The 27,588-nt window shown below is 48.6% G+C and overlaps 2 protein-coding genes across 2 annotated transcripts; one reads left to right on the top strand and one right to left on the bottom strand.

Annotated features, from left to right (window-relative positions):
• Window positions 1-740: 740 nt before the first annotated feature.
• On the top strand, window positions 741-8,705 carry RAB5IF (RAB5 interacting factor). The gene is made up of 4 exons (XM_084888677.1): window positions 741-1,099; window positions 2,751-2,854; window positions 6,774-6,903; window positions 8,334-8,705. The coding sequence occupies exons 1-4, from the start codon at window positions 986-988 to the stop codon at window positions 8,373-8,375; spliced, it is 390 nt and encodes a 129-aa protein (XP_084744803.1). The 5' UTR covers window positions 741-985; the 3' UTR covers window positions 8,376-8,705.
• Window positions 8,706-9,401: 696 nt separating this feature from the next.
• On the bottom strand, window positions 9,402-26,989 carry SLA2 (Src like adaptor 2). The gene is made up of 9 exons (XM_084888666.1): window positions 26,479-26,989; window positions 22,709-22,842; window positions 19,776-19,869; window positions 19,357-19,443; window positions 17,626-17,729; window positions 11,624-11,773; window positions 10,342-10,474; window positions 9,745-9,940; window positions 9,402-9,658 (listed from the first exon to the last, which is right to left on the bottom strand). Exons 2-8 carry the CDS (start codon window positions 22,797-22,799, stop codon window positions 9,787-9,789), a joined length of 813 nt encoding a protein of 270 aa, XP_084744792.1. The 5' UTR covers window positions 22,800-22,842; window positions 26,479-26,989; the 3' UTR covers window positions 9,402-9,658; window positions 9,745-9,786.
• Between the last annotated feature and the right edge of the window lie 599 nt (window positions 26,990-27,588).

A 27,588-nucleotide genomic window follows, 5' to 3' on the forward strand; every position in this document is an offset into this window, starting at 1 on the left:
TAACTGGTTTGTCTCAGTGGATAGAGCTTTGGCCTGCAGACTGAAGGGTCCCAGGTTCGATTCCAGTCAAGGGCATGTACCTTGGTTGCGGGCGCATCCCCAGTAGAGGGCGTGCAAGAGGCAGCTGGTCGGTATTTCTAACTCTCTATCCCTCTCCCTTCCTCTCTGTAAAAAAATCAAAAAAATTTTTTTTAAAGGAGTACTTTCTCCACTTCAACCCCGTGAGGAGTCCTCAGCTGGTTCCAATTTGCACTGCAGCCTTAGAAAATCACTTCTCCTCTTTGGGTCTCAGGGCTCACTAGCCAAAAGAGGGTGCTGGGCAAGATGAGACAGTAAGTTATTACAGACAAGAGTTAGCATCGTGAACAAGGTCCTACGGAACATGTATTAGTAGTGTTAAGGAGAAAACGAGCAGGGGCTGCATAATAAGAGGCAGCGTGAGGCTCCAGAGGAGCAGAGTTTGGGCTAGAAAGGACCCTGGGGAAAGGCAGGATCGTGTTCTACCCCACCTGCTCCAATGGACAAGCCGTGGCGAACTGGGCGACGCTCAACTCCAACCTTCGCTCTCCCTTCCACTCTCCAGTCTCCACAGCGCCGCCTCGCGCTCGTGTCGCTCCGCTTCCAAGATTGCTCCTTCCGTCGTGCGGAGAGCTGGCCGTCACTTCCGTCATGCGTAGAGCGCTTGCGCGGAGTCCACGGGTACTTCCCCACTCCGGCGGCTGCGTGGCCGCTGATTGGCTGCGTGAGCACGTCGCCGGGAGGACGCACGGCGCTGCGTTGCTCCTCCCTCCCTCCGCGGCACCTGGTCTCGGCCGAGCGAGCTGAGCCTGCTGCTCGGCCCAGGGCGGGTGGCTGCAGCGCTTCCCTGAGCCAGACTGCGGAGCCTCCCCTGCTTCCCCGAACGCTGAGACCCGCGACCCCAGACCCCGCCTCCTTTTGGCTCGGCCCGCGCGCCCCAGCCCGGTCCGGGGGGCGCGACGATAGGATGAGCGGCGGGAGGCGGAAGGAGGAGCCGCCTCAGCCGCAGCTGGCCAACGGGGCCCTCAAAGTCTCTGTGTGGAGCAAGGTGCTGCGAAGCGACGCGGCCTGGGAGGACAAGGTGAGGTGCAGCTGGGAGGGCGCCGGCGTGAGGAGCCGGCTGGCACTTGGAGACGGAGGGACCGGCCCGAGCTTGCCCCCCGGGTACCGCCGATCGTTTGGGCTGGTGGGGCGGGTGGCCAAAGGGTGGCGGCCTCGGCGGGCCCCGCTGAGCGCTGAGCGAGGAGCCCCCGCGGGTGGCCGAACGGGCAGGTCGCCCGGGTCACCGAGAGGCAGCGTGGAGGGGGCAGAGCGGGGTCACTCGCGGGCAGGGCGTGTGGCTGCTTGTACGGTGAGACTGAGCTGAATTCGACTTGACCTCCGCCTTTACCTTTTAAGGGACTCACCTCGGAATTAATAGTTAACTAAGTCGTTAGCACGAAAAGTAACGGCCACAGACACCTCCTGGTGCTTGGTCGGGAGCTCTCCGTGTGCTTGCAGAACAGCTCTGAGCTGGGCACAGCGGCGCATTGAGGAGGGAGCACACAGTGAGGCTCACTGGCGATGAGCTGCCGTCCCCTCACCGGTCTGGCTCAGGGGATGGAGCGTCGGCCTGCGGACTGAAGGGGCCCAGGTTCGATTCCGGTCAAGGGCATGTACCTTGATTGCCGGCACATCCCTAGTAGGGAGTGTGCAAAAGGCAGATGATCGATGTTTCTCTCTACCTCTCTGTAAAAGAAAAAAAAAGAAAGCAAAGTGAGTTGCCATTACTTTACTGTTGAATGAGGAAAACCGAATACCTTAGGTGTGAGAGTTGTGGGGAGACAGACCACCTTGCAAGGAGGAGGAAGAGGAGGAGGAGGAAGAATAGGAAGAGGCAGGGGAGAGAGAGAACATATATGTGAGGAATTGTTGGGGCTTCAAAATTTCCTTTTCCTTACTGGTCGGTCACACACATTCAGATCTGAGTTTGGGCACTCCCAAACCATGATCTGGAAGGGACCATTACAAACAGCTTGATTCCAGTCTTTTTTTTTGGGGGGGGGGGGGGGATATGGGGAAGTAGCCTGGTGAATTAGGTTTTCCTTCCTGGAGCTCCAGTAAGAAGGGGTGGGAGCACCTCCTAAAGGTGCCCCAGCTCCTGTAAAACCTTCCTGATCTGCTGTGTCATTGCTTTCTTTCCTTCTGTAAGGACTGGTTCTGCAATCTAGGGCAGGTCAGAAACCTGAGTCTTCCCTGTCCTTGCAGGTAAAATAGGTATGCCGGCACCTGCCTCCAACACTTGTTTCTAATCCTTTCTATCCTTTGTGACTTATTCAAAACTCGGTGTGCAGGAAGATAGTGCCGAGGAGGTTGACTGTCAGCCCTTCTTCCTGGGGCTAGTGTGTCCAGGTCTTCTCAGGTGAGAGAAGCGTTATCAGTGTCCAGGATCACGGTTACTAACAGCCATTTAATCTTTGCAGCTTCTCAAAAAAGATAAATGGATTTTAATAAAATTTTTATTTAGAGCACACCCTTAGAAGTCATCACTCAGGACAAGTATTGTGTGTGTGTGTGTGTGTGTGTGTGTATATGTTTACCACCTTTTAGTACAAGAAGAGGTGGAGATGCGAGAGCCTAATATTCTTGCTTTTGGGGGACAATTCCCTGAAAGATATGTTGGTGGGAAGCTTTTCTGTTCCTCACCTGGCACCCACTCCAGATAATGCATGCAGTTTCTCTTTTTTCTACAGGATGAATTTTTAGATGTGATCTACTGGTTCCGACAGATTATCGCTGTGGTTCTGGGTGTCATTTGGGGAGTATTGCCATTGCGAGGTTTCTTGGGAATAGCAGGGTAAGTCTTGGGTATCTTGCAGTTTCGTGATATCATTTCTTTTTTCAAATAGGGACTTTATTTTCATTTTATGGGAAAGGCTGTTACTACATTGGAGGGTTTTTAAATTATTACATTAAATGACTCTCTCTGTGTGTGGGTGTAATGATTAAAGCAAAAAGTTGGCCTCACGGTGGCACTCCTCAGTTCATCAATCCCAGGAGCATCTTAGATCAGGTATGTTACTTCCTGAAGGTTGGGCTAGTCCATTCATTCATGGGTCCAAAGTGACTTCATGCAAGAGGATACCACATGTCTGTTGATGGCAGGCATCATCTAGTTCTAGCATGACTTTTGTATGGAAGTTTGGAAAGTAGAAGAGCTTCTATACTTGATGACCACTCCCTTGTGTCTGGCACTATGCTGGACATGCTGAATCTTGACTTTTTCAGTTGTTTGAGGTGCTTATATTTTAGAGACAGTGAAAAAGTGGAAGGTTTGGCCCTCCATCTTCTACTGTGGCCAGTGGAAATGATTGACACTAGCTCCTGGTTGTAGCTCTGCCTTTTTTTTTTTTTTTAATATATTTTTATTGATTTCAGGGAGGGAGAGGGAGAGAAAGATTAAAAAAAAAGAAAAAAAAGAAACATCAATGATGAGAGAGAATCATTGATGGGCTGCTTCCTACACGTTCCCCACTGGGATCAGGCCTGCAACCCAGGCATGTGCCCTAACTGGGAATTGAACTGGTGACTTCTTGGTTCAACCACTGAGCCACACCGGCCAGGCTAAGAAGATTTTTGATTTATGATACTGAGTAAAGCATTTGTAGAAGGAAACCAGTAAGAGTTTAATCTCTGCCTGACTTTGATGGAGTGCACATTTGATGAAGGCTGATTTGGGATTATGAGACATAGGACCTGGTGGTCACAGCTTTTCCCAGGTAGGAGGTGGTTATAGATGATATTTTTAGAATGTTGGTCGCCCCATTTGAGCCCCCCCTCCCCCTCCCCTTCCTCCTCTCCCTCTCCCTGTAATCAATAAAAATATGTTTTTTAAAAACGGGGCAATAAAAATGCCTGCCTTATAAGATGTATAAATTAAATGAAATAATGTAAATTGCTGACTATAGTGCTGAAGACCCCCAAGGCACTCCATAAATGGTTCACTGCAATTACTATATGATTAGCTTTACAAAGAATGGTAAAATACAGTTTTCTGGGGTACAGTCCCACACTGTCCTGCCAGAGCCAAAACTTGAATCCCTTCTCTCCTTTGGTTGGCACCTTTTCCCCTGCTCTTGGAAAGGACCCAAGGACATTGGATTTTCTGCTCACATCTCCTCTCCTCCATCTGTCTGACCCAGCTGCCTGGACTGAAGGGCAGACCGCTCTGGTGCTCAGTTCTGGTGATGCTCCTCCCATTTCTGCTGTAGCTGCTCTCTTTTTTGACCCCAGCTTGTCTTCTCCTTTCTGGTGGGGTCACCTGTTAGGGCCCATTAAGGTAAAATAATTTCCTCAGCTCTCAATTATAATTTGCATGAGAACTAAGTGATGGTTCTGCTGTGTCTGCTGAGGTTTTGCATGATCATAAATGGGCTCAGTCCATCCTTTCCTGTTTCTCATAGAGCTTGGAGCATATTAATAGGTGCTCAGTGAACGCTCGTTAAATTTCTTTTTAACAAGCATTGCCATTGACCATTGAAATTACTGTTGTCACGTAGCCTTCCATCCCTGAAGTCATCGTATTTGTTAGAGCCATTATTTTGTTAAATTATGACAGGAGTTTTTAGAATATAATTTAAATTTATTTTAGAGAGAAGGAGAGAAATATTGATTTGTTGTTCCATATATTGATACATTCATTGCTTGGCTCTTGTATCTGCCCTGACCAGAGATTGAACCCACAGGATGATACTCTGACCAATTGAGTTACCCGGCCAGGGTGTAAGATAGAATTTTTAAAAACCTATATGAAAGTCAGTCTTTTTTAATGTTTTTTTCCAACCCCCAATCCAGCATGTTCATTTTTGTCTACACCAAGCATGTCAAACTTGCAGCCCTCACCTTTCCCTTGTATTTCCCTCTCATCTCACCAATCAGCCACTCTTATAGCTCATCTCATTTGATGAATTTCCAGTCATTCTCTAGCCCCAGCTTATAAGATCAATCAATCCCAGAATGACATTTTTAAGTCCCATTAGTAGTCTGTCTGGAGCCACAAATTCACCCTGCCCAAAATGCAACTCTTGTTGGAGGGAAATAGCCAGATTGGCCAGGTCCCAAGATTTCTAGCAAAAGATAAGGATGTGGTCACAATATAACCAAGCCAATTTTAGGTGAAATCCAAGTAAAACCTGCGTTCTTCCCGACTCCTTACTTCTGTTACTGAAACCGTTGTACTTCCAGGCCCCTAGGCTCCAGCCTTTGGGACGTCTTCCCTCCCCATTCCGCCACTGTCCTAGTAATTGTCCTCAAACTTTATTTGCACTCTTGTCCTGAAACATGGTAGAGGTCTAAACCAGTCTCCCAACTCCAGTTCCTTCTACTCAGGAGAAAGTTCGCACTTGCACTGCCTAGAAACTAGACTTCCTGAAGTAAACACACCCTACCTCGCCCCCACTTTGCTCAGGCTGCCTCAGGATCCGCCCCCGCCCCCCTTATATACTAGTTTACAGTCTCAGCATCATCTAACTGCCTTGCCTTACATCAGCTCACACTTCATCCACTCAAAGGAACCAGTTATCTTTGCGTGTTTCTACCTCAGTCTCCAGAAGGAATGGAACTTAAGACATATAGTTCCCCATTAGATTAGATATTATAACTGGAAAGATCAAAGTCTTGATGACTTTATAAGTTACATTTACCTGATGACCATATCAAGAGAGTGGAGCAGGGCTACATATTACTACTCACTGCATTCTAATTCTTCCATCAGTTAAATAATACATGATGGGGGCTCAGAGACTTTCTTAGAGGCGCTTGCAAACCTCTGGTTTCAATTCCACTCTCACTACTGGTATTATTACTATTATTTGTTAATCTTCACCCAAGGATATTTTCCCATTGATTTTTAGAGAAGGCAGAAGGGAGGGAGAGAGACAGATAAATATCAATGTGAGAGAGAGATCGATAGGTGGCCTCCCTCATGCACCCCAACTGGGTTTGGGTATCGACCTGCAATGGAGGTCTTGACCAGAATTGAACCTGCGACCCTTCAGTCTAGGGGCCAACATTCAATCCACTGAGCCAAACCTGGCTAGAGCTATTGATTTGAGAGAGGGAAAGAGAAACATCAATGTTGAGAGAAAAACATGGATCATTTGCCTTCCTACAACCTGGGCATGTGCCCTGACTGGGAATCGAATGACGCTCCATCCTACTAAGCCACACTGGCCAAGGTTTCACTCTGTTTTTTGCCCCCTAGTAGATGGCAAGCTGAGGGCAGGAACTGTTATGTTCACATCTGCATCAAGTGCAGTAGCAGACAGTGGCCATCCAGAAATTGTCTCCCAATGGAAATTATGCATGGGCTTTTTTAGTGTATGCCCTTGCTTGCTCAATTAGGCATGAAGCAGCAGCTTAAACTGTGTTTATCCCATGGCCATCCCTCATCCCTGCAGGAGCTACCTAGAGACTCCAATAAAGTACTGGTCCTACTTAGGACCAGTCTATCTTACTTTAAGGGTGCTTGGAGAACTTACATCTGCTTTTTATTTTTTGCTTTGGCTGGGCAACTAAAAAAAGTTGTTCCTTCTTTAAGTCTCTAGGTCAGCCAAATGGGTAGCCCCTTTGAGGACTGAGGTGTTTTCATGTGTTAGTTCCCTTTCCCTGGTAACAGAGGTAGTTAACGGTGTAACCGTGAGAACCTGGCAGAGCTGGACCGCGGTGGTAGGAGTCTTGAGTCTTCTGTTTTTGATGCTTGTCCTCCCTCACTCCAGGTTCTGCCTGATCAATGCAGGAGTCCTGTACCTCTACTTCAGCAACTACCTACAGATAGATGAAGAAGAATATGGTGGCACATGGGAGCTCACAAAAGAAGGGTTTATGACATCTTTTGCCTTGTTCATGGTATGTGTACCTGATAGTTTTATAGCAAGTAGTGTCATTTCATGAATTACTCAAAGGGAGCCTACTGATTTCACACTGTGATTGGGGTACCATTTTTTAAAAAAGTTGAGTCTGAAGGGCATGTCCACTCTTGAGTCATGTTGTCCCAAAAGTGTGATAAACTGTACAGTCTTGTTGTGCAAATCCAGAGCCCATCATCAGTTTTACATCTGTTTGTCAACTCTGCTGTATATTAGAAACTAGGAAACTTTTTAAAATATATGCATAGCATTATTCATAATAGCTAACATATACAAAGTCATCACCTGATACATAAATAAAATGTATTCATACAGAATATTATTTGACCATAAAAAGGAATGAAGTACTGATAGATGCTGCAACATGATGAACCTAGAGAACTTGCTAAGTGAAAGAAGACAAAAGATCTCATGTATGAATCCATTTATGTGAAAATTCAAACAGACAAAAAGTTAGTGATTACCAGTGGCTTTGGGAAGTGGGGGAGGGGGGAGATAACTGATAATGGGAGATAACTGATAATTTATTTTCTTTTGATGATAATGAAATGTTACAGAACCATTTATATGGTGATGTTTACACACCTCTGTGACTATACTAAAATCTTCTGAATTGTGGTGTTTTTTAAATGGATTCAGAAAAAAAGGAAAAACACCAGGAAAAAAAACCCCTCAGAATTGTATATTTTATGGAATATAAATTATACCTCAGTTTTATTGTTTTATTATTATTTATATGTGCTTTTATTGATTTCAGAGAGAGGGATAGAAACATCAATGATGAGAACATCATGGATCGGCTGCCTCTTACATGCCCCCCACTAGGGATCAAGCCCACAACCCCGGCATGTGCCTTAACTGGGAATCTAACCATGAACTCTATTTCATGGGTCAACACTCAATCACAGCAACACTGGCCAGGCATTGTTTTTGTTTTAATTTATAGACCCTAGCCCAAACCAATAAAATAAAAACCTCTGGGAGGTGGTACCGTGGCATTTATATACTAGTAATACTTTTAAAAGGCCTAGATGCAATGAGCAGTCGGTTTTGAGAATCTGTGATTTGATAAGGCTCTGATGGTGTAAAAGTGATTTTGTTTTCACATTTATGGCTAATCCTAACATCTGGAAGTACAGTCTGCTTTACCTGTTTCGTTTCTACATTTATAACTCCACTCCCTGGTGCTTAGTTTGCTGTGTGGCAGGGTGAGAGGCTTTTCCAGGGTCCCTTTGGGGGCACAGGTGGGTGGTCCTCGGCTGTTAGAGACGGGCTTGATTTCAGTGAAATTATGCATTGGTAGCCCCTGGGGAGCCCGCCGTGCAGACGTTTTATCTGACATTTTTGTTGTGTGGAATATGCGCCTGCTTTGACCCGGTGACCTATGAACATTGCTTGTCTCCTCTCCAGGTCATCTGGATTATCTTCTACACTGCCATCCACTATGACTGATGGTGAACAGTCTCCACCTGCTCCCTGTCGGTCCAAAGGACTCTTAGTTACAGCATGAAACATGATGAGAGGGGCACCTCAGCCACATGGAACCTGGAAGACCCATGTTTCCTGGACCGAGAATCAGTGTGTTGGGCATCAGTGTTTTCTGCAAGGGTTGTGACCTGAAACTTTTTAAAGAACCATCCACCTTTGGGAAGGCATTTCTAATTGTCCATCACCAATCATTTCTTCTTGGATACCATCATGAAACACTTGTTTGCAGATTGAAGCTGTCATTTAATTTGATGCATCTCTGGATCTGGATGAAACATTAAATTGTCTTCCTCACTTCTCCATCAGGTGTACAATTTTTAAACTGTCAGTGGCATTTCAAGTCTTCCAAAAAACAGTATGGCAATATGTGTGTGGTCCATAGCACAGTATAAGCAGCATCTGGTAACAATTTCCATTGTAGAATGTTTTCAGATACTTGAATAAATCAGATCTTTAATTGACAACTGTTGATGATACCTGGTAAAGCCTTTTCCCACCTTCACCTCTAGCTTAAGAACCTAGTCGGAACACTAGAAGTGGTAACCTCCCATCTCCATCCCTCGTCCTCTTCCTGCTCCTTTAGCAGCCCCAGCCAGGCTTCTTTCCTTTTATGGGTTAAGGCCAAGGTCTTAGCTTTGTAGAGAGAGGGCTTACCACTTTCTGATGCCTAGTGCCCCTGCCCAGCACTGAGAGCCACACAGAAGTGACCTCACCACACTGTCCTAGTCTCAGAAGGTGTCATTTTGCATTAGGCCACTAGATGGCAAGACCAGTAAGGCTTAGCCAGATCCCAATAATAAGTTGAAATATGAAATGAAATCTGAGAGCTACAACTGTCCAGAGAAGGGGCTTGGTGAGGACAGTTCAGGACTTGTTCTGTCAGATGTCCTCTTTGCTCTAGGGTCAGGGGGAAGCCGGACAGTCCAGGTTCTGTTGCTCTGGTGTACCATCTCTTCCTTCTGCTTTCCTGCCCCTTGTAAATTTTTTTAAAATGTGTTTGCCTTGACGCTACTGGTTGTTTTTACCTTGAGTGGGGCTGGGAAACTGGTTAGCAAGTTTGAATGGGACTGATAGTTACCAGGGGAGGAAGATGTGCTGGAATTCCCAAACTTGGGCACAGACTACGTTAGACCCCAGAGAAAGTTTAGGTCTTTGGGGCCCTGGCCTTGCTCTCAGCTGGTCCGTCCTTGAACTAGAGATTGCAGGCAGGGCCATGCCACTGGGAGGAGGTATATGACTTCTTAGAGCTGAGAGGAAGGAACAAGGTAAGAGGTGGGACCGGGAATGTGCCTCTGTATCCCTGTTCCCCCCCACACACTCAGTACAGTCTTGCCTGTGGGTTCGCAGTTAGGCTGAGCACCTTGGTATTTAGGTGCTACAACCTTGGTTCCCCTTTTGGCCTCTGGGCTTTGGCATCGTCCAAGGAGATGTCATCAGTCAGGCTGATGTAGGAGCTGAGGGCCTCCCGGAGTCCCTCGCTGATGAGAGACGCCTCCCCGGTGGCAGGTGCTTCCGAGAACAGGAGGGAGCTGTGGAGAGGAAAAGAGCTGGGTCAGGAGCCGCATTCCCTGCATTCCCTGCATTCACTACAGTTCACCAGTTCCCCGTTTTTAACTCCTGCTAAAAAAAATTCACAGTGGCCCTCTGTTTCCTATCAGATCAAACCAGAGCTTAACTTCTTCACTCAGGACTGGTACTCTTTGTTCTACCTTACCTTATCTGACCTTCCTCCCATTCTGGCCACCTTCATGTCCAGGCTGCCCATTGCATGCCCACTTTTTCCTCTCTGTCACTGCCCCTTACCCGCCTGCTGAGCCTAGGCTGGCCTCTGAAGAGCTCAATCTGGTCCCCCAGGTTCATTCTGGGTGGTGAGTTCCCAGGGGTAAAGCCTACCTCTTGTTCTGCCTCCATGTCCCAGGGTTCTTCTCACCTGTCCAGCTCTTTCCAATTGAGGGGTGCCCTCTGCACAGTCACAGGTAAAGGTATGTCCTTGCCAGGAACTGGGCCAGCTCTCCGCAGGGCACAGGGCTTCTTGAGGAGGCAGCAGATGTCATCCGCCAGCTCTGAGGAAGAGACCTAGACCCTTGACATGGGTGACTCCAGCCCCGCTTTCCTCCCCAACAACCACTACCCTCACCCGACAGCTTTGCACACTTGGCAGATTGGGGCATGGTCTAAATAGGATTACAGCGCAAGAGTACCAAGCTGTTCGTCTCCTAGAGGCTGAGATGCAATCAAAAGTCATTCTGGCCGAAACTGGATTGGCTCAGTGGATAGAAAGGTTCGGTCTGCGGACTGAAAGGTTCCAGGTTCGATTCTGGTCAAGGGCATGTACCTTGGTTGCAGGCACATCCCTAGTGGCTGGTGTGCAGGGGGCAGCTGATAGATGTTTCTCTCATCGATGTTTCTAGCTCTATCTCTCTCCCTCTCTGTAAAAAATCAATAAAATATGTATATTTTAAAAAAGTAATTCGGGGATACTTTACTGTGGTTCTGGGTAAGTTGATGGACATCTTTGAGTCCAGTTTCTCGCTAGGAAAATATTTCGGGAAGAAAACTACAGAATGCTCAGTATCTATTGCATGAATAACCTTCCAGCAAACCCCTGATCAGCTTTCCCAGTTTTATTCTCCCCTCTACATCGTCCAGTGCCTGTAACTGCACAGGCACCAGAAAATGCTAAGAACTTGAATACCACAATTGCAACAGATCTGGGCCTAGTTCCTGTAGAGACAACTGTGCTTCCTGCTAGAGCTTTGACTCAGAACTACAGCGGTGGATGAGTTAGTGGCCGACACTCACACACAGGATAAAGATAGGACTGCCTTGCCTGGCTGGTGTGGCTCAGTGATTGAGCGTCGGCCTATGAACCAGGAGGTCACGGTTTGATCGCAGGTCATGGCACATGATGCCAGGTGGTGGGCTTGATCCCCAGAATGGGGCATGCAGGAAGCAGCCTATCAATGATTCTCATTATTGTTTCTATCACTCCCTCTCCCTTTTTCTCTCAAATCAATAAAAATATGTTTGTTTAAAAAAAATAAATAACAGCTGTCAGTCTGTGTTTCTTGGCACAGGGACTGGCATGAGGGTAGGGGAGGCCCTTCTTCCATCTGTCTGGATATTCTTTAGCAGGTAAAGTGTCTAAGGATTCTCTGACCCCTAAAAGTCACATCCCAGTCTACTCTCATGGAGGCAAGGAAAGGCCGTACCAGAGTAATGGTCCACGAGGGCCTGCAGTGAGGGGAAAGTGAAGCGCGGCGAGATGTACAGCCAGCCGTTGTCAAGGCGCTGGATCCTGTAGTGTCTGATCCGGTCCCAGGATGCAGGGCGGCTGAGGCGGACTGACAAGGAGTAACAGCCTAAGGAGGAAAGAGTCCAAGGTGGGACTGAGGTCCTGCTGGGACTTGGCTCTGCCCAGGAAGAAGAGACGGATAGCCTTGGGTCCAGGCAGAAGAAATAGGCAGAAAAGTACAAAGTCTTGTTCTCTTGGTCATAAATGACAATACATAATAGATAGGGCTCTTGTGAAATGAGATCATGGATACAGAGCCTGGCACAGTTTCAATGAGCATTAAGTGTTGGCTGTTAGGAAGACTCGAGTGGGCAGAAGAGTTAGAATGTGAAAATGTATCAGTAGATATCAGCAGGGACATGGAGAAAGAGGAACCTCTTACCCTGCTGGTGAAAAGATGAATTAGTACAAGCCTCTTTGGAAGCAGTTGACATTAACTGGTTGAGCTGACCATGCACCTACCTCTCAACCCAGCAGTTCCATCCCAAAATGTTACCTTAGAAATGCACGAGCAATATTCATAGCATTGTTTGGAAAAGCCCCAAATTGTGAACAGCCCATGGGCACTCAGTAGAATGGTGGATTATATAATTTAAGACTATAGAGCAGTAAAAGTTAATAGCCACTACTCACTTAAGCACGGGTAAACCTTAAAAATAATGAAATGAAGCAGGAAGTCATAGAAGCGTACATTCAGCATGATTCTATTTATATAAAGGTCAAGGGCAGTCAAGACTATTACATACAGATACGTATATGGTAAAGCTATGAATAAAACAATAATGGTTAACAGTGAAGCATGCAAAGGGCTTCTAAGGGATTGTACAATTTCTTAAGCTGATAATTGCGCACCTGGATATTGGTTTTCTCATTAGTCTTTAACTTATATACATGCATATGACAGAATTTTTCCATTTTTGTTTTTGTTTTTTAATTTTTAAAATCGACTTTATTGATGTCTAATTAACATATAATAAAATGCATGTGTTTAAAGTGCACAGTTTGATAGGTCTCAACAGAAATTTTTAAAATATATATATTTTTTATTAATTTTTTATAGAGAGAGAGGGATAGAAAGTTAGAAACATCAATGAGAGAGAATCATTGATCAGCTGCCTATTGCACACCCTCTATTGGGGATGTACCCGCAACCAAGGTACATGCCCTTGACTGGAATCAAACCTTTCAGTCCACAGGTGGACGCTCTATCCACTGAGCCAAACCGGTTTTGGCTCAACAGAAATTTTAATTTAAAAAACTGTCTAGCTGAAACATCTATGTTTTTAGCTCTCTATCCCTCTCCTTTCCTCTCTGTAAAATAAATCAATAAAATATATTTTTTTAAAAATAAAAAATTGTCTAAGCAAAGAAAGCATATGGTTGAAAATGAGTACAGAAAAGACTGTAAAATCATTATACTATGCAGATTTCTAGTAGTTTTTCATCAGATGAGGATGTATATGAGATAACTTTATAACTGTAAAGTGGGGTTCATTTCTTTTTTTTCTCATCAGTGTTTCTAACTCTATTCCTCTTTCTTCTTCTCTGTAAAAGCTACTAACCCTGGAGTCATCCTTGACTGCTGCCATTCTCTCAAACCTCACATGCAGCCCGACAGAAAACCCTAATGGCTACATTGAAACCACATCCAGAGTCAGACCACTTCTCACCCGGATGGAGCCTGCATGGCTTCCCATTTCTACCTGTCCCCCTGCCAAATCCTCTCTTCACAGCAGTTGAGGGATCAGATTATGTCACTCCCCTACTCAGAACCAAAGTCCTCACCCTGGGAACGCTCCAGAAGGCTTAGCCAATGTCACAGCCTGGCCTGCAGAGACCTCTTCAGTCAAGCACCATGTTCTCCCAGGTGTTCTGATGACAATGCCAGGAGTGGGGAGGGTGGGGGGTGGAGGTGGCTCACAGTGGTGAGAGGGGTCAGATTAGGAGCTGTGTGTGGGAGGCAGACCTAGCAGGATCCTTTTAAACTTCCTCTGCTGAGGATTCTGAGAAGCTGACAGCCTTGAGGAGGGTGCTGAACCTTGGACCCTCCACTGCCTGAGCCTGAGGGCAGGAACCATGAGTTAACAGTCCTGACTCCCAGGAGATGGACAGAGGTGAGCCCCTCAGTAGCAAGAAGCATGTCTTGCTAATCGATCACTTTTATATTGTCCAACACAGAACAGACACATAGTAGGACAGCAGGAAGACAAGGGGGTGATACTGTTGGGGCCTAGCCCTGACTTCTGGAACAGTCCTATGACCTCCACAAAGTCTTCGGTGCTCCTATACAGACCGAAGTTTTGGGCCTGACTTGGGCCCTGCCATGGCTGCCCCCTGGCCTAGAACACAATCAGGCATGCCAGAGGGACTCTAGAGAAAGAAAGGGGGGGGGGGGGGTTTCTCCCTCCCTCTACAGACTCTGAGCAGGGTTCTTAGAAGCTCACGGGCCTTCCTCCTCTGTCCACACACAGGCTCAAAGCCCCTGCGGAATTGCCTTACCAAAGGTACATCTGGACCTCGAGCCAAAGAAGCTGGTCCTGATATTACCCACTTGGTCAATAGTTAACTACCATTATATATGACAAGATGCAACATCCTATATAATAAAGAGCTAATTTGCAATGGTTGTCACACCTTCGTGCAGGGGCTGGGGGACCTGAGGCACCCCCCCCCCCCCCTGCCGTGAGGCTTGATGGGAGTGGAGCCAGCCGGGTCTGGGTCTCACTTGGCTTTGAGGTGTGTGTGGGTGGGCGGGGACTTGACTCTGCGTCCCACAGTGTGCCCCAGACTCTGACAGGAAGGAGATTTTCAAATACATTTTACTAATTTTCTTTCATCTCTGACACTTCTATTATAGAGAAAGGGCAAATAACAATATTAAAACATTTCCTCTAGCCGAAACCAGTTTGGCTCAGTGGTAGAGCGTCGGTCTGCGGACTGAAGGGTCCCGGGTTCGATTCCGGTCAAGGGCATGTATGTTGGTTGCGGGCACATCCCCGGTGGGGGGGTGCAAGAGGCAGCTGGTCGATGTTTCTCTCTCATCGACGTTTCTAGCTCTCTATCCCTCTCCCCTCCTCTCTGTAAGAAATCAATAAAATATATTTAAAAAAAAAAATTTCCTCTAATTCCCTTTTAATGTGCATGAATTTCGTGCACTGGGCCACTAGTATAAACATAAAACACACAGTCTCTTATTACTTAAATCTGGGTTGCCTAGATTATAAGTGTGTTTTCAAACTTAAAAGAACATAAGAAGAACTGAGACAGGGGAGGGTGGTAAAGGGAGCTGATTTCTGTCTCAGTGCCCAATAGTCTGATTCAGTAGGTCTGAGGTGGGGCTCAAGAGTCTGCACTGTCAAGGAGCTCCCCTGACGGTTCCTGTACACTCAAGTCTGAGAAGCACTGTTCTAGGATGTCACTCGGGCCTCTAAACCTGCGGTGTCAAACTTTTTTTGACCACAAACCACAGTATGAAATTTTACACTATGACCAACGACACAAACAAAGGTTTGATGACGCAATATTTTCCCCAACCTCAGTGATACACATTTAAGTTTTCTGCTATATTTCATCCCACGCACTGGTCCAGATCCACTACATCAGTGGGCTGCAGGGCCCTGGGTTTTGACCCTGCCTGCACATCAGAATCACCTGGGGGCAAAGCAATAAGTAAAAAAGACATGTATCCATATGTTCATTGCAGTATTATTTACAATAGCCAGGATATGGAAGCAACCTAAGTGCCCACAAATAAATGAGTAAATAGAGAAGTGGCACATATATACAATGAAATAAGACTCAGCCATAAAAAAATTTTTAAAACAATGAAATCTTGCCACTTGCAACAACATGGATAGACCTAGAGGATATTGTGCTGAGTGAAATAAGTCAGGTAAAGACAAATGCAATATGTGGAATCCAAAAAACAAGTAAACAAACAGCACACCAGAAGGAAAAAAAAGTTACCTGGAGAGTTTTTACAGATTCCAGGGCCCAGGCCATAGCCTTGAACAATTAAATCAGAAACTCTGGGGGTGGGTGCAGGAATCGGTAGTTTATAAAGTTCCCCTAGATGATTTCAAAGTGCAGCCAAGGCCTACGTCAGCGGTTTTTTGTTTGTTTGTTTGTTTGTTTGTTTAATATATTTTATTGATTTTTTACAGAGAGAAAGAGAGAGGGATAGAGAGCTAGAAACATCGATGAAAGAGAAACATTGACCAGCTGCCTCCTGCACACCCCCCACTAGGGATGTGCCCGAAACCAAGGCACACGCCCCCGACCGGAATCGAACCTTGGACCCCTCAGTCCACAGGCCGAAGTTCCATCCACTGAGCCAAACCGGTTTCGGCAGTCAGCGGTTTTTAAAGTGTGGTCCCCAGGCCAGCAGCAGCAGCCTCGTCACCTGCGAACGTGTTGGAGAGGAAAATTCTCAGGCCTTGCCCGGGACCGTCTGAATCAGCGCTGGGTGTGGGGGCCAGTTCTTTGTTCTAATAAGCCCACCAGGTGATTCTGAGGCCCAACCAGTTTGAGACCCTCAATAACAACGGAACGAAACTGATTTCTTGGCCTAGAAACTATCCAAAAGGAAGCCCAGATGAGGGATGACAAGGGAATACCAGGGAAGCCTTTGCCTCTCTTGCAGAGCTGGCAAGCCTCTTCCTTTTCTGATGCTGAGAGCTGCATCCTGATCTGCCCCGTGGTGTTGGCCGAGGGGAAGCTCAGAGTCCAGTCTGACCTCAACCCCAGTCACAATGTGGATCCTTACCTGCTTTCTCCTGTATTTCTCAGACATTTCCCTGGTGTATGTGCCTTCTTCGGAAAGAAGCAGCGGGACCACAGGGCTGGTCAGTATGCTCTGGGGGTTGACGAGGCCAGAGAAGGGTGGGCACGGGAGCTGAGCACAAAGCACTTCCTGTGGCTTTCAGTGCTCACCGGGGCCCTGTCTACAAGCCCCTGACCCAAGTCAACACCATCGCTGTGGTTTCCTGTTTGCAGTTGCTGCATTCGGACCCAGCCCCGACCCCAGCAAGCCTGTGTGTGTGTGTGTGTGTGTGTGTGTGTGTGTGTGTGTGTGTATGTGTGACAGCCCATCATAGTTGTTTCTAATTAGGGCAAGAACAAGAGGCTGGTCCTCACTTCTGACTATCTCCTCCCTACCCCACCACTGTGCTTGTAGTTCTACCATATTGTCAATGTGGGCCTTTCCTGGGTGTCTACAGTGAAATAAACTCTGGCTGGGTTTGAATCCCAGCTCTGCACTTCCTAGCTGTGTCTCCCCAGGCGAATTGTTTCTCTCCTCTAAGCCTCAGATTCCTCTCTGTAAAATGAGTACAACGGAAGAACAACCCCCACAGGATGGTTTGCGGGCCCTGAGAGGGCCTAAACACAACGGTGGCTGCTGCCACTCCTTCGACGTGCCTCCCTGCCTCTGCTGTGAGGGACTCGGGGCAGCGGCTCAGAGGGAGGAAGGGGATCAGAGACTGACTCCATCAACGTCATGTTTTGTTTGCAAAAGGACCTGTACTTGAGGTGGGAGAAGTCTCATAGGAATGTGCAATGTGACAGGTCCCTACGCCTCCTTAGGCCTCTTTCCCCATCTGAACAGCAGGGAAAGGAGGGTCATTTCTGGCTCTGACTGGCTGGTTCCCGAAGCACGGAGACTTGGTTCTCTTGTGAACTTTTTGCTAAGAGATAGGATCACACCTGGTGTCTTGGGAGGGAGAAGTCACTGCTGATCAGGGAAGGACGTGCTGTTGGATCCCTCCCGAGGGCTGTTGACGCGCTGTTGGAAATGCAGGTTCGTGCTCAATGGCTAACGGGCTCTCATGGCAGCCAGTCAGCTAGCCTGCCTGACTCCAGCCCCTTGCACGTCACCTCTGACCTCTGCCCCCAAGTCAAGCCCCAGGAAGGCTTACCCACCTCTCCTGCTCTGGCTCTCCCGAATGAGGAAGGCCCCTCCAGGGTTTCCGGGCAGCAACAGCAATTCCTCAGCTTTCTCCCGGCTCAGGCCCTCGTACAGCCACCTGGGGAAGAAGCAGACAGGGGTCAGCCTGGGGGTGGGTGGCCCCCCAGCGTTGCCCTCCTGGTCCTGGCTCCAGGGGTCTCTGAGGACAACCTCCTGGGGTCAGCCCCAGCCTTTGCTGCCTGGAGATCTCACTCCCAAGAGCCCAGGGAGCTGGGAGCAAGTAGGAGATCCTAGCCTCTCTTCTACCACAGCCCGTCTCCTTCCATCACTATGCTACTCACCTGCCCAAGAATCGCCCATTGCATTTTGTTTTAAAATTTTATTACATATTTTATTTGGGCATTTTAAAGATTCACTTTGTAGCCAAAGGTGTGCAGGTGAACCTTTTTTCATTATCACAGAAATACAACTCGTAACGAAGCTGATTTGTGGACAGACAGGCTGGAAGTCAAGTGTTCAAGATGCCTAAGGTTTTGGAAAATATCCTGCAGCCCACTGGTCACCGTACGTGCCTCTCAGAGCCCAGCTCTTCCACCACCCTGCTCCCCGATGCCTCTCTCCACGCTGGGATTTTGAATATTCTGATCCCATATTTTTCTTCCTCTTTTCCCTTCATCCCTCACCTGTATATCTGTATGGACTTAACTGTAGTGGGAAGTTCAGGAATTTTCTGGTCCTAGGCCATCAGCCTCCTAAGTCCCCAGGCAAAGTCTACAGAAGCTGGTTTGATGAAAATGTTGTCTCCGTGTCATTTTGTGGAATTCCACAGTCAAAGCCAAAGTCAGGGTTGAGACGATTCCAATTAAAGAGAGAAGTTGTGTCCCACTTGGTGCCAGCAGCAAACTTAGACTCATCTTACAGTAAATAAAACGAGTCATTCTTGTTAACTTGTAAAAACTGTCATGTCTTATGAAAACTGAGGATGTAAAGGGTGGAGTGGCAAGGAAAGGGCGCTTCTAGAGGGAGTGGCTTAAACTTAGTGCCATGCTGTGGATGTAAAACCTCCAACCAGAAGGCCCAGACATCAGAAAACACATGGCACGGTGGGTTCACCTGGCTTGCAGACACTCTGAGAGCTGGTTCTGTGCGGTGCCCACATGTGCCAGGGTCCCTGTGATACTCTCAGCAGAGCCAGACGCACCGGGAGGCCCAGAACAGGACGGCCATGCCGTGCTGCGGCCCTGCCTCTCTCAGAGCTCAGGAGTGGAGGTCACAGCTTGCACTTGCACGGGGACACGTTCCTGGCCCCGTGTTGTTCAGATAGGTCCCACCCAAAGGCACTGCACTGCCTTCCTCTCTCCAGGCACAGAATTGGCTCTGGAGTCAGTTTCTTTTGTCACTCACTTTTGGCAGAGAGATGGCAGTGCTCTGTGGAGACCCTGTGTCTTGTGTCTCCACCCCCTCCCCAGAGGCCCTTGTTTTCTTGCCTCAGGACATTTATTCAGGCTGCTCCATCTCCTGCAAGTCCCCCTTAGCATTCTCTACCAGCCCCACCCCATGGCCTGCAAACCACCTCCTCTGGGCTCCCAAGTCTTGCAGGCCTGTCTGCTCCTGAGGGCAGAGCCTGGGCCTGATTCTCCCCCGGCCCCAGCTTTGCTCAGCACAGGACTGGACATAACGGACTACACTTGTGGGAAGTGAAAGCAAGAAGGTCCCCTAAAGCAGGGCCTGGAGTGGATACTCACCCGTGGGAGATTTTGGCCACATGGATGCTAGGGATGCTGAACTCTCTGCCCGAGCCCTCTGACAGCACCGTCCACCAGTCTCCGTCTCTGCAGAGAGAAAGGAGGGAGACCCCTCTCAGCAGGCCCTTCCAGCTGGATCCCACCTGAGTTTCCCAGGTTTTCTTGCACCAACTAATCCAGGTACCCCCTGGGCAATAGATGGCCCCTGTATGGCCTGCCCACCCACTGCTTCTCCCTGTAGGTGTGTCACGCTGCCTGAAATCCCAACATTAGGGCCAAGTGGGAGCTCGGCACCGAAGGCCATGTTCTTTGCTCCTAGAGGGAGTGGCCCTTTCTCCCATCAGTGCATCTTCAGGTATTGAGGGGGGAGGGGGGGACGCGGGAGGATCATCCCACACAATGCCCTTGGAATGACTTACTCAGAGAGGATGGTCAGTGGCTCCCCCAGTCTCAGCGCTGCCTGCTCTCCTACCGGGAAACTGCCCAGGGCCACGGCTGTGGGCTTTCTCCTCTCTGGATGGAGGGACAGAGAGGGTCACCCTCTTGGCCAGCCCTGCCTCCAGATGTGAGATCTAGGAGTCTGGGATCCCACCATCAACCCTCACACAGGCATCCTGGGCTGGTTCCTATGTGTCCTCTCAGACACACGTGGAGATCCCTGTGGTGACCCCAGATAGGAGTGTTCTCTTTCTCTGAACTGTCTGCAGCACAGGGCCTGGACATGCCATGGAGCAGGGAAATTCCTGACGCCCGAATAAACAATGCAAGCAAGTCTTGTGGAGGGCATCCTGCAATAAGGGCAAAACCAGGTTCCCGGGGAGGGCTCCTCCCGCTTCTGGAAGCCCTGGCCATGCTCCTCTAGGAACTGCTCAGCTGCATATGTTGTCCCCTGGGTCCCCCCCCCCCCCCCCCCCGGCTGACTCACCCGCACCCTTCACTCCCCCCGACATGTCCCTTCCTTACGAAAGCCTTCCCTGACAAGCCTCTTAGCAGACACTCTTGGTCAGAGTCCCTTACATCATTGTTGACACAGTCTAACAGAGTAGTAACTGATTGCTGGTTAAGCACCCATCTCTGGGTCTTGGTTGTCCCTGAAGGCAGGGACTGTGGTCTTGTCTGCTACTGTGAACCCTGGCTGTGCGTGCACAAGGCCTGGCACAAAAGCCGTAGCTTTTGGATGGATGTAAGTCTGAGGCACAGACAACGCATGGAACGGGGTGCCCAAAAGCCATGTTTCTGCTGTGACTAGAACTAGACCTGCCGAGAGAGGCCCGCCCTTTTCCTGGGGACCCTGGCAGAGGAGGGAGCACGGCCCCCCAAAGGCAGGACACCTGCATGGGGCCTGGGAGATCCAACCCCTCACCCCTACCCCAGCAGCCTGGGCTTGACTCAAGAGCAGCCCTGGGGCTGCTGCCTACAGCTAGATTCAGAGGAAATGAGGTGGCGGTGGGTCTGTGGTTTCCAGGTCTCTTCCTGAGAGGCCTGCTGGGCCCCAGGCTCTCTGTGCAGACTGTGTGACTACAGGGCCGAGGGCTTTGGGACTCAGTGTCTGTAGTAGCTGGAGAGGCTGGCATTAGGGAGATGAGGATATTGGGGGCAGGGGCTGAGGAGAGGGAAGGAAGCCCCAGACATTGTAAGAGAGTTTTCAGACTCAGACAGAATCCTGCCCAACACTCATAAGCAGACATTTGGTTCTGCCGTCTCCTAGTTCTGTTTAAGTGTGTTTTCCATGTCCTTCCTCCTAAAGGTGCCATGTGGTGTAGAGTAATTCTGTTATCTGTGATGGTTAATTTTATGTCTCAATGTGGCTAGCCCACAATCCCCAGATATCTGGTCAAACACCAGCCTAGATGTTCCTATAGAGCTATTTTTTAGATGTGATTAACATTTTAAATCAGTAGACTCTGAATAAAACAGATTACCCTCCATAATGAGCATGGGACTCTTTCAATCACTTGAAGATGTTAAGAAAAACAGACTGAGGTCCACTGAGGAAGAGGGAATTCTGCCTCCAGACTCAACTCTGGAATTCTGCAGCATCAGCTCTTCCCTGGGTCACCAGCCTGTCGGCCTGCCCTACAAATTTGAAACTTGCCAGCCCCCTCAATTGCATGAGCCAATTTCTTTTTTTTTTTCTTTTTAATACATTTTATTGATTTTTTACAGAGAGGAAGGGTGAGAGATAGAGAGCTAGAAACACCAATGAGAGAGAAACATTGACCAGCTGCCTCCTGCACACACCCCCTCCCAGGGATGTGTCCGCAACCAATGTACATGTCCTTGACTGGAATCGAAACTTGGACCCTTCAGTCCGCAGACCGACACTCTACCACTGAGCCAAATTGGTTTTGGCATGAACCAATTTCTTAAAATAAATTCTCTCTGTGTCCACACACATACACACATACACACACACACACACACACACACACACACACATCAATACCTCATTGGTTTTGTGGTTCTGTTTCTCTGCAGAACTCCGATGAATACATTATCAAAACCCCAAATCAGCCTCATTGAGAAAGGATGTATGGGCTATTTTGGGGAACGAGAACCAAACTAGGGGCAGTAGCTTTGACATAAATATATTAGAACTTGTTTTGATTGTCTAATTGTCCTAAAAAGTAGCATTTTTTATTCAGGACTACCTTAGAAAATAACAGCTATAGGTTCAACATGCTCATTGTATATGCCAATTTTTTCCCAATTGTCATAGCTCTAATTTCGCTTTAAGTATTTCACAGCACCTCTCAGGATAAGAGGAGAGGCTTTGGGGCATCATTGCCTAGTAGAATTTTATAGATAGAAATGATGATGGAAATGTTCTATAATTTTGCTGTCCAATTAAGGTAGCCAGTAGCTATATTTGGCTTTGAGCACTTACGATGCAGCTAGTGTGTCTTGAAGAGCTGAATATTTAATTTTATTTCATTTAAATTAATGTTAACTTAAATTTAAATAGCATCAAACAATTAGAGAATATTGTAACAGACAGCGCAGTTATGGAGAGCTGCAGAAGTGGGATTGGTCTTAGAGTTGCCAGCTCAGTCTCCAAATAAATTGGTTGAGGAGGAAGGAAGCCTTGGGAAATGCCTGGAGGACTGTCCCCCAGCCTGGTTAGCACCTGTCACTCTCTTAGATGTTCTCCTTTACGTGGTTGTTTAATGCTGACTGCTAAACTGTAAGCTCTCCCAGAGCAGGGCCCTGCCTGGATGGCTCCCGGGGAGGGCCTGGTATACAGCAGGCACTCAATGACACTTGAAGCTGTTTGGAGTGTCTGGTCAGGAAGGCCCTGTGCAGCCTGATGGTGCCTGGGAAAGACGTGGCTATTCTGGGCCCCGTAGCTTACCTGGTTGCATGGGTACAGGGCCCTGGTCTTGGACCGACGGACTTGAGCTTGGGCTTGGCAGGGTTTTCCCTCTGCTGGGCTGACTTCCCATTGCTCTTCAGAAGAGCTCTCAGAAGCACATCGTGGAGAGAAATCTGAAAGAGATGCTGTGATGGGGCAGAACTGTGGCCCCGGGCCTGGTGTGGCCCCCTCCCTCCCTGGCTCTGTCCTACTAACCTCCTTGCTGATGCCTGCAAATAATCTCCCTCCCATCAGGACCAGGCTCCAGACTGTGAAGGTCACTTCAAAGTGGACCCCTTTTCTCCCTGCAGCCATGCTGTTCTGTTTCTGTGCCTTTGTGTGTGTGGTGCACCCTCCCATTGGCTGGAATGTCCTATTTCCCCTTCAGGGCTGCCTTAATCCCACCCTATCCCAGGAAGCTTTCTCTGAATTCCCCTAGCCCTTGCAGTTCATTCAGATGGCCCACTCAGAACCATTTCCTGACCTGGGATCATATTTTGGGTGATAGGGGACAATGATAGGTCAGAGTTCATTCTAGGCATACCAGAACCCATGGCTAGGGTTAGAAGTGGACAAGGGGGTCCTAGCCAGTTTGGCTCATTGAATAGCGTGTGGACCAAAGGGTCCTGGGTTCAATTCCGTTCAAGGGCATGTACCTTGGTTGCAGGCTCCTCCCTGGTTTGGGGCCCTGGTCGGGGTGTGGACAGGAGGCAATCAATTGATGTGTTTCTCTCCCATCGGTATGTCTCTGTCTTTCCTTCTCCCTTCCACTCTCTCTAAAAGATCAATGGAAAATATCCTCCAGTGAGGATTAACAATAACAAAAAAGTGGACAAGGGGAATCTGGAGTCACAGCAAGCTAAGGTGACACTGGGCAAAGTAAGATGACTAGGAGGCTGTGTGACACAGTGATGACTTGCAAGGCTTTGGAAGATTGGTGTGAGCCATTTCCTCTCTGCCTCCATTTCCTCATCTGAAAAATGGGGATAACAATACTTAACATACGGGTCCTAGAGATAACACACATGTGAAAAGCCTGCTTTTCCGTTACTCTGCCCTGAATGTCACTTCACCAGAGGCTGCTCCTAAGAGCCTCCCCTTTTCTGTCTTGGATCCCTGTTGTGTTCCTCCCTGTTTTATTCATTTATTAAAGCTTTTGTTTATTTAGTACCAGAGGCCTGGTGCACTGGGGGTGGGGGTACAGGGTCCCTCAGCCTGGCCTGTCCTCTCTCGGTGCAGGACTTCTCGCTCCTTACTGTCCGCCTGCTTGCTGCTCCCTACAGCTTGGCTCGCTGCTCCTTAGTGCTGCCGCAGAGGCTCCTGCATGAGCCCAGCTTCTGGCTGAGCCGCATTTCTCCCTATGCAAGTGCACTGACCACCAGGGGGCAGTTCCTGCATTGAGTGCCTGCAACCTGGTGGTCAGTTCATAGTGACCAGTCATTCTTTCGGTCGATTTGCATATTAGGGTTTTATTATACAGGATGCCATTATTCTACAGCTCAATGAAGATGGGACCTCTCTTTATTTGCCTGTTTTCCCCCAGCATTTTGTGAGGCCCTTGGCCCATAGAAGGTGGTCAATACATATGAACTAAATGGACGAATGTAATTATTAGTTCTTTGGACAGGGGTCTTAAAAAAAAACAACAACAAACAAAAAAAACGAGGAGGGAGAGGAGAGACTTGTTGTTCCACCCATTTGTGCATTCAGTGGTTGGTGCTTGTATGTTCCCCGACGGGATGGAACCTGCAACCTTGGCTTATTGGGATGAGGCTCTAACCAAATGAGCTAGTTGACTAGGGCTGGTCAGCTGCCTTATCCTTAAAATAATTTAAATTCCCAGGTTTCTAGGGTAATGCTGATTTTTCTAAACACTGTTTTAAAGTGTTAAATGGTGGTGGTTTCATTCCTTTCAGCAGAGAGATGCATAATCACACCAGTTTGTGATAGAGCAGGCTCAGCCCTTACCTTTGAACCTTAACACCAAGCCCGGGTGAGGACAGGTGTCCGTCACTATCATGGACTGACTTCTATGGCCTCACAGGCCAGTCCTGTCCAGAGTAAAAATCCTTGCAACTACATGTGCAAGGGATGTGCCCTCAGCTCTGCCATCTTGTGTCATCAACAGGAGCTGACAGTGCCTGGTTCTGCTGCTTCCACTGGGGTGTCAGGACTCATGGGACAGGCGCTCTTAAGACAAAGCAGGCCTCCTTAGGAAGTACCTCCTGCTGACTTTGGGATTCTGAAGCCTCGGCAGCCTAGATGGTGCTGCTGCCTCCTCAGGTCTCCGACTCCCTCGCTGCTAAGGCACCCCTTCAGGTCAGGCTTTCAACATTCCTGCCCTCCCCAGCCTTTCCCCTGGAGTATGAGGTGCGGACTCTGTTTACTGTGCAGAAAAGCCCAGGGGACATCTTTCCTAGGTGGCACGAGTGATTAATTCAGGCCACCCAGGCTGGGGCTGTGTGACCTCAGAAAGGGCATGCGACCTTTCCATCTCATCTGTGATTAGGGATAACGCAGAGTCCACAGGGCTATGGGGGAGTCGAGGAGCCTGGCACAGAATGGTGCTCAGTAAAGGCTGGTTTCTCCCCCTCCTTCAGCAAGAAAAGTCACCACAAGCACCAACTGCGCTGAACCCAGAAACTTCTTCCCGCAGCAGGTGGAGCTGGGGGATGGGCCGGAGGAAGCAGAAGCCCCCAGCACCCTCTGCTAGCTCCCTCCACCTGTGGGACCAGGCAGCCTGGGGGAGGGGGGGCAAAATGAAGACCACGGGGTGGGCAGGCCTAGGAGGAGGGGGGCTGGCCAAAACTTTCAAAACAGAGGACCTAATAATTAATAATAGAAGCATTCATTAGACACACTTACTGTGTGTTAGGGGACCTGGGCCAGTGGGTGGAAGGACGCAGTAAAAGCAGCGAAGATCAGCACAATGCCCACAATTGTTTTCACATCATTTCACCTGATCCTTTGAGAGGCCTGCATTTGAATCCCACTCAGATACAAGAATCAGGAACCACAGAGCCCACCCTCACTCATGCTCACTGTCACACAGCTGGTCAGTGCAGAGCGAGGCCTGCCATTCCTGCCTTGGTGTGTTTGTGCTTCCGAGGATAATTTCTCGGTGGTGCAGCAAGAGTGGTAAGTTTGGCCCTAGCTGCTTTGGCTCAGTGGACAGAGTGTTGGCCTGCGGACTCAAGGGTCCCAGGTTCAATTCGGTCAAGGGCATATACCTTGGTTGCGGGCACATCCCCAGTGGGAGGTGTGCAGGAGGCAGCTGATCGATGTTTCTCTCTCATCGATGTTTCTAACTCTCTATCCCTCTCCCTTCCTCTCTGTAAAAAAATCAATAAAATATATTAAAAAAACAAACAAACAAAAAAAAAGTGGTAAGTTTGGATTGGGCTCCCTCTGTTAGTTGAGAAATATCACCCTTTTGAGAGGAACCGACGATACTAGAGTTGAAAGTGTCTTCAGAGATTACAATCCCGACTTCTCTCATTCCCTGAAGTTGGAAAGTCACACAGCAAGTTGGTAACGGAGATGGGACCAGACGAGGCATGCAGACAAGCTGGAGGGCACAGTGATTCTCCAGAGGACAGAGGTGTACGAGGGGGGCCTTGGTTCCTTCAGAACCCTTAGAAACCACCCTTACCCTAAGTAGAAACCTCCGTCTCGAGCTTTCCCCCAACTAGAAAGCCCACTCCAGTCTCCGAGGGGCCCATCCTTCCCACAGGCCCAAAGCCATCGGAAAACAAAACAAGCGTACTTACTGTTTTCCTGTCACCCGAGGCTTGGAATGGGGGCTCCGCTGAGACACATGCTCTGGCTGGAGAGGTTAGGGCTGTGGGGGGTCCTTCTGGAAGCCTGTCAACATCCTTAGTCCTAGGACACCCAGCACCCTCTTGGCCTGGGAGAACCTTCAGGGAGAGGCCCTCGATAGGGCTTTTGGCAGCCTGGTTTCTGCCTGTGGCTGGTTACCTGAGATGGGACGGGAGCCTGGACTGCGGGAGCCTCCCAAGCACAAGTGGGCCAGAGGAGGCCCGGAGCTCTCTGAGCCCGCGATAGTCCTCGGGGCTCCTCGCTCACATCTGCAGACTCTGTGGTTCTCACAACCACCCATTTCCTCTGACGGCATCACAGACCATCAAGGAGCCACCTTCCCCAAGTTCCTGTTTCCTGGGCAGAAGCAGCTGCCTTGTCATGATCCTGGAGGGAGAGGTTTTTTGTTTTGTTTTTCTGCCTTCACAGCTTGGTCTTACCCAAGGAACACAAAACTGAGGCAAATGAGCAGGAGTCTCCAGGTTTACCCGATTATAATATTCACTGGAGGGGCTTGTTAGTATCAGAACCCTGAGATCCTCCCACATCTGAATGCAAGTCACCGGAGGAGCAGCCTAGGACTCTGGATTTTAAACAGGGTAAGCGATCCCTGTGCCTGGCAAGTCCAGGAAGCACTGCCGTGAAGTGATGTGCCCCAACCTTCCATGTGTATAGGAATCACCCGGGGATCCTGTTCACAGCAGATTCGGGTAAGTGTGTCTGTGGTGGGTGGGGTTCAGAGTCTGCACTGCTAACTACTCCCAGGTGACACCCTTGTTGCTGTTCTGCAGACACTTTGAGTAGCAAGACCTTTGGGTAGCGCTTCTCCAAGTGTGGTCCTTGGAGACCAGCAGCCTCAGCATCATCCAGGAATTGTTAGACATGCACATTCCTGGGCCCTATCTCAGATCTACTGAGTAAGAAACAATCTTTCACAAGCCTCCCAGGTAACTCTGTTGCACACCCCGAGCTTGGAAATCACTCAGCCGGGATAAAGAATCTCTGATACCATGGCCTTTGATCATTGTTACCTTCAGTCACAGAAATGTAACTTAAGTTCC

The sequence above is a fragment of the Pipistrellus hanaki genome (assembly GCF_964339955.1).
Source record: "Pipistrellus hanaki genome assembly, chromosome: 6".
NCBI classification, from domain to species: Eukaryota; Metazoa; Chordata; class Mammalia; order Chiroptera; family Vespertilionidae; genus Pipistrellus; species Pipistrellus hanaki.

Coding starts and splice junctions, on each gene's coding strand:
- RAB5IF (XM_084888677.1), top strand. CDS start 986: ATGAGCGGCGGGAGGCGGAAGGAGGAGCCGCCTCAGCCGCAGCTGGCC. Junction 2,855..6,773: donor GGTTTCTTGGGAATAGCAGG/GTAAGTCTTGGG, acceptor CCCTCACTCCAG/GTTCTGCCTGATCAATGCAG. Junction 6,904..8,333: donor CATCTTTTGCCTTGTTCATG/GTATGTGTACCT, acceptor TCTCCTCTCCAG/GTCATCTGGATTATCTTCTA.
- SLA2 (XM_084888666.1), bottom strand. CDS start 22,799: ATGGGAAGTCAGCCCAGCAGAGGGAAAACCCTGCCAAGCCCAAGCTCA. Junction 17,730..19,356: donor GTGGCCAAAATCTCCCACGG/GTGAGTATCCAC, acceptor CTTCTTCCCCAG/GTGGCTGTACGAGGGCCTGA. Junction 9,941..10,341: donor AATTGGAAAGAGCTGGACAG/GTGAGAAGAACC, acceptor TCCTCTCCACAG/CTCCCTCCTGTTCTCGGAAG.